The sequence below is a fragment of the Solanum tuberosum genome, unplaced genomic scaffold (genome assembly GCF_000226075.1).
Source record: "Solanum tuberosum cultivar DM 1-3 516 R44 unplaced genomic scaffold, SolTub_3.0 scf00476, whole genome shotgun sequence".
NCBI lineage: Eukaryota > Viridiplantae > Streptophyta > Magnoliopsida > Solanales > Solanaceae > Solanum > Solanum tuberosum.
Window position 1 is genome coordinate 220,461 of NW_006239409.1, and position 5,296 is coordinate 225,756.

Here is a 5,296-nt window from a genome sequence, read left to right on the forward strand (position 1 = left end):
TCAAAGCCATATGGCTCCAGCTGCCCTAAGCATGGGAACAAATTCTCCGTTGAGATGAGCCTCCATTACTTTATCAACGCCACCCAACAGCTTCCCACCAATATATACCGCCGGCAACTCCCACGGTCCACCGCTCCCGTCCTCAATCTTCGCCAGCTGCACCAAAGTCGCGGTTTTCTCCGCCTCTTTCACCTCTACGATCTTTGGATTTACACCTAGTTTTTGCATCAAACCATTCACAGTGACACACATGAAGCATCCCAGCACGGCTACAATAACAATTGAATTTTCCGCCACCACCTTTGAAATCCCCGTTTTTCTCACCTTTTTGGTATTCTCATCACCGGGAGGAGGTGGTGATTCGCTAGATCCACTAGCAGATACAGCGGATCCTCCGCTGTTTGTGGGGAAGAAATTTCGGTGGGAAGTTGTTCGACGCATGATATCAAAAGGTGGTGAAAAAATAATGTGAAATAAAGATGCTAGAAAGAGTGAAATATATAAGCGCGTTACAAGTAAGATGTAATAAATGACGTCAATAACTACTTTGAATTTAGTTTGACTATATCATCATTCATTTATGGTGTTTTTAATTTTAACTATACTTTCGCAATTATTATAATTTTTTCCCACTCCGAGCATATACGTCAAAACACATAGAAGACTAAAAATCAGTCTTCTATTATTTTAAAAAAAGAAGTAAAAATTGAATTTTACACGTCAAAACACACGAAGATTAAAAATCAGTCTTTCATTATTTTTAAAAAGTAAAAGTTAAATACTTGTCATTTTTGATATGTCAAGAAAAGATAATTATATTTTTCATGTTATCCTCAATATTAAATATTTATTCTTCAAATTATTTTGAAAGATCTAGTACTAAATATCATTTAATAAGGATAATTTAATAAATATGTCAAGTTAAATAATGACAAGTAAAAATGAGAGGGAATACGTTTTAGCTAAATTAATAAATAGATCTAGTTCACATTAAATGTTGCTTTTGAGAAATCAAAGATGCCCTTATTGTTGTTTTATCTATCCTTGTTCTAATAATTAATCTAAATAACTTTAAAATCTTTCAATAATAAGTACATACAATTTATAAGACGTTAATGTTATTAAATACTTCTTCCATTTCAATTTGTGTGACACCATTTGATTAGTCATAAAAAAATTTTAAAAAAGAATATTTATGATCTAATATAAACTTGAGTCATTTGTGTATAAACCATTTCATATATGATTGGAAGTTGGTGATAAAAAGCAGGAGTATTCACATTATTTGCGACGTATTTAATGACAAAAGATACAAAAGAAAATAGACAGTAATATTGTCATTTCAATGGTGAAAATTTATTCGTATAAATTTTTTACATCAAATAATGAAAGCATAATAGGTGTTAAACACATATAATTGTCACTTAATTATATTTAATTAATATAAATCTCACTTTATTAAATCACGCAATTGTGTTAAAGTTTATTTTACATCAAATTAATGAAAGCTCGCACAAAATTATCACTTAACTTTTAATTAAAAATATAATTCAAAATAATTAACAATTTTAGTTTTGAATTACTAAAATAACTTATTTTAGGACAATTTTTTAATGATAAAGCGATAATTAAAATGGAACGAAGGAGTATCACACTCACAATAATTCTAATGGTTAATTTGGATAATGATCAATTAAAATCATTCGATAAGTCATATTGTTTGCTTCATAATTGACAGTCAACTATTGAATTAATACTAAGTTACAAACTACTTCTCACATTTTATTTTATTTTGTCTGATTTCAGTATTTACATTGAGACTCAATTATATTAGATCTGAATTTGTGTAGGAAAATTTTAAATATTCTAAGTTCTAACAAAGATGATTTCATATTTATCTAGAACGCAAACTCAAAATCTCTTATTAACACTAATTGAGTACTTATTATTCCACTGCAACCGACCAACTAACTACTTCTCACATTAACACGTCTTGAGGCATTTTATGATCAGTACATATAGTTGGTTTTTGTTTATTGAGTAGAATGATTTCAAATATTATATTTAACCTTATTAGTTAGAATTATCTCTGGTTGTAATACATATTTTTGAATGATTTTTGTTGTTTACCTGAATAATTTACCCTTGAATACTGAACACAAAAATGAGCAAAATAAATAAAATATGCAGTATGCATGCGATTAAAGAAACTTAAGTATATCTAAAACTGCATATATCATTTCTTTGGATGAATTTTGGTTAAATACAAAGATGTATATACTGCATTACCATTTTATTATAAATTGATGATATGAAATCAGTAAAATTAGGGCTTTGATTTTCTTGCATAAAAAAGTTCATGTTCAATATTACTACAACATAACTGAGTACATTTGAATTGCCACTTGTCCACAAAAAGAAAAAGAAATTAAATTTGCAATCCCCGTTTTTCTCACCTTTTTGGTGCTCTCATCACCGGGAGGAGGTGGTGGTGGTGATTCGCGACTAGTGGATCTGCTAGATCCACTAGCAATACAGCGGATGATCCTCCGCTGCTTGTGGGAAAGAAATTTTGGTGGGAAGTTGTTCGACACATGATATTAAAAGGTGGTGAGAAAATAATGTGAAGTGAAGATGTTAGAAAGAGTGAAATATATAAGCGCGTTATAAGTAAGAAAGAATAAATGGCGTCACTAACTACTTTGAATTTAGTTTGACCATATCATCATTCATTTATGGTGTTTTTAAATTTAACTATACTTTCGCAATTATTATAATTCCCACTCCGAGCATCCACGTCAAAACACATGAAGACTAAAAATCAGTCTTTTATTATTAAAAAAAATAATTGAATTTTTACACGTTAAAACACACGAAGATTAAAAATCAGTCTTTTATTATTTTAAAAAAGTAAAAGTTAAATAAAAAATTTTGGCTAGTGCACCGATCAATTCGACCTTAGCTAAATATAAATAGAACGTTTTCATTTTTTAACTACTCTCTCGGTTTATTTTTGTTTGTCACTTATTTCTTAAATAATTTTTTTTTTACTTGTCACTTCTAATATATCAAAAAAAGACAATTATATTTTTCATGTTACCCTCAACATTAAATATCATTTTTGAAGACCTAGTACTAAATATCATTTAATAAAGATAGTTTGATAAAATATTTATATCAATAATTATTTTTTTAATAAATATGTCAAGTCAAATAATGACAAGTAAAAATGGGAGAAAATACATTTTAGCTAAATTAAATAGATCTAGTTCACATTAAGTGTTCCTTTTAAGAAATGAAAGATGCCCTTATATGTTGTTTTATCTATCATTGTTCTAATAATTAATCCAAATAACTTTACAATTTATAAGAAGTTAATGTTATTAGATACTTTTTCCATTTCAATTTGTGTAACATCATTATTTGATTAGTCATAAAATTTTAAGAAAAAGAATACTTATAATCTAATATAAACTTGATCATTTGTGTATAAACCATTTCATATATGGTAAAATAGAATTTTAAAGTTAATTATTCTTAATTATAAAAAAGACCAGGGTGATAAAGTCAGACTTAAACTTCTCAAGTTTGGACAGCTTATTGATATGCCCATTTACTAGTTTAACTCATTTCAGTCCAATGAAAATTAAGTTGATGTGTAGCACAACTTGACTAATGAGATTTTAAAAAAAAAATTTATTAAAATAACATTTTTTTAATTTGATATGTTTTATATAGTTATAAAGAAAAAAATAAATGTTTTAGGTACAAAAAAATACAAATAAAATAATTAAAACTTAAGAAAAATTGGGTGGATTGAAATTTTAATTGTGACCAACATTTTCTCCTAAATAATTATTGAATGGGTCAATAATTTACTCATTTTAACTTGTTCAAATTTAATTCAATTCGTCTATTTGACAACTTTAATTGAGACGGATGAAGTAATTAATTTTATTTTTAAGTAGTGAAACCTTAAATCTAGGACATTTTACTTCCACCAAGTAAAGAATCTAAGTTAATGATTGACAGTTGGTTGTAAAAAGCAGGAGCATTCACATTATTTGCGACGTATTTAATGACAAAAGATGCAAAAGAAAATAGACAGTAATATTGTCATTTCAATGGTGAAAATTTATTCGTACAATTTTTTTACATCAAATAATGAAAGCATAATAGGTGTTAAACACATATAATTGTCACTTAATTATATTTAATTAATATATATCTCACTTTATTAAATCACGTAATTGTGTTAAGTTTATTTTACATCAAATTAATGAAAGCTCGCACATAATTATCAGTTAACTATACTTAAACAATGAAAGCTCGCATAACTAAAGTAACTTATTTTAGGACAATTTTTTTATGATAAATCGATAATTAAAATGGAACAAAGGAGTATTTGCACTCACAATAGTTCTAATGGTTAATTTGGATAATGATCAATTAAAATCATCTGAAGTGTCATATTGTTGCTTCATAATTGACAGTCAACTATTGAATTAATACAAAGTTACAAAGTACTTCTCACATTTTTATTTTTATTTTTATTTTTATTTTATTTATTTTTGTTTGATTTCAGTATTCACATTGAGACTTGATTAGATTTGAATTTGTGTAAGAAAATTTTACACAGGAATAAAACACATCTCTAACGAAGATGATTTCATATTAAGTTAGAACACAAACCCAAAATCTCTTATCAACACTAATTGAGTACTTATTATTCCGCTGCAACCGACCAACTACTTCTCACATTAACACATCTTACTTGAGGCATTTTATGATCAGTACATATAGTTGGTTTTTGGTTTTCGAGTAGAATTATTTCAAATATTATATTTAACCTTATTAGTTAGAATTATCTATGGTTGTAATACATATTTTTGAAAGATTTTTGTTGTTTACCTGAATAATTTACCCTTGAATACTGAACACAAAAATGAGAAAAATAAATAAAATCTGCAGTATACATACGAATAAAGAAACTTTTTTTTGTTTCCCACCCGGGTGTTCGGAGCCCACATTGGAGCTTCGACTAAATTCGGATAGCGCTTTGCAACGCCCATTCGGGGTGGCACTCCCTCCATACCCAAGGCTCGAACCCGAGACCTCTGGTTAAGGGTGAAACACTCCCACTAATGTACCACAACCCATGGAAATTTCTATACTAGATTTCCATCAATGTTTCAAAAGTTTCATTTCTTGCATAAAAAAGTTCATTTTCAATATTACTACCACATAACTAAGTACATTTGAATTGGCACTTGTCCACCAAAAGAAAAAGAAATTT

General features: G+C 27.9%; 1 protein-coding gene across 1 annotated transcript; it reads right to left on the reverse strand.

The window, feature by feature from the left end:
• Window positions 1-441, reverse strand: LOC102586691 (glutaredoxin-C9-like). Its single transcript, XM_006364264.1, has one exon. The coding sequence runs from the start codon at window positions 439-441 to the stop codon at window positions 1-3; it is 441 nt and encodes a 146-aa protein (XP_006364326.1).
• Window positions 442-5,296: the final 4,855 nt, after the last annotated feature.

Coding starts and splice junctions, on each gene's coding strand:
- LOC102586691 (XM_006364264.1), bottom strand. CDS start 441: ATGCGTCGAACAACTTCCCACCGAAATTTCTTCCCCACAAACAGCGGA.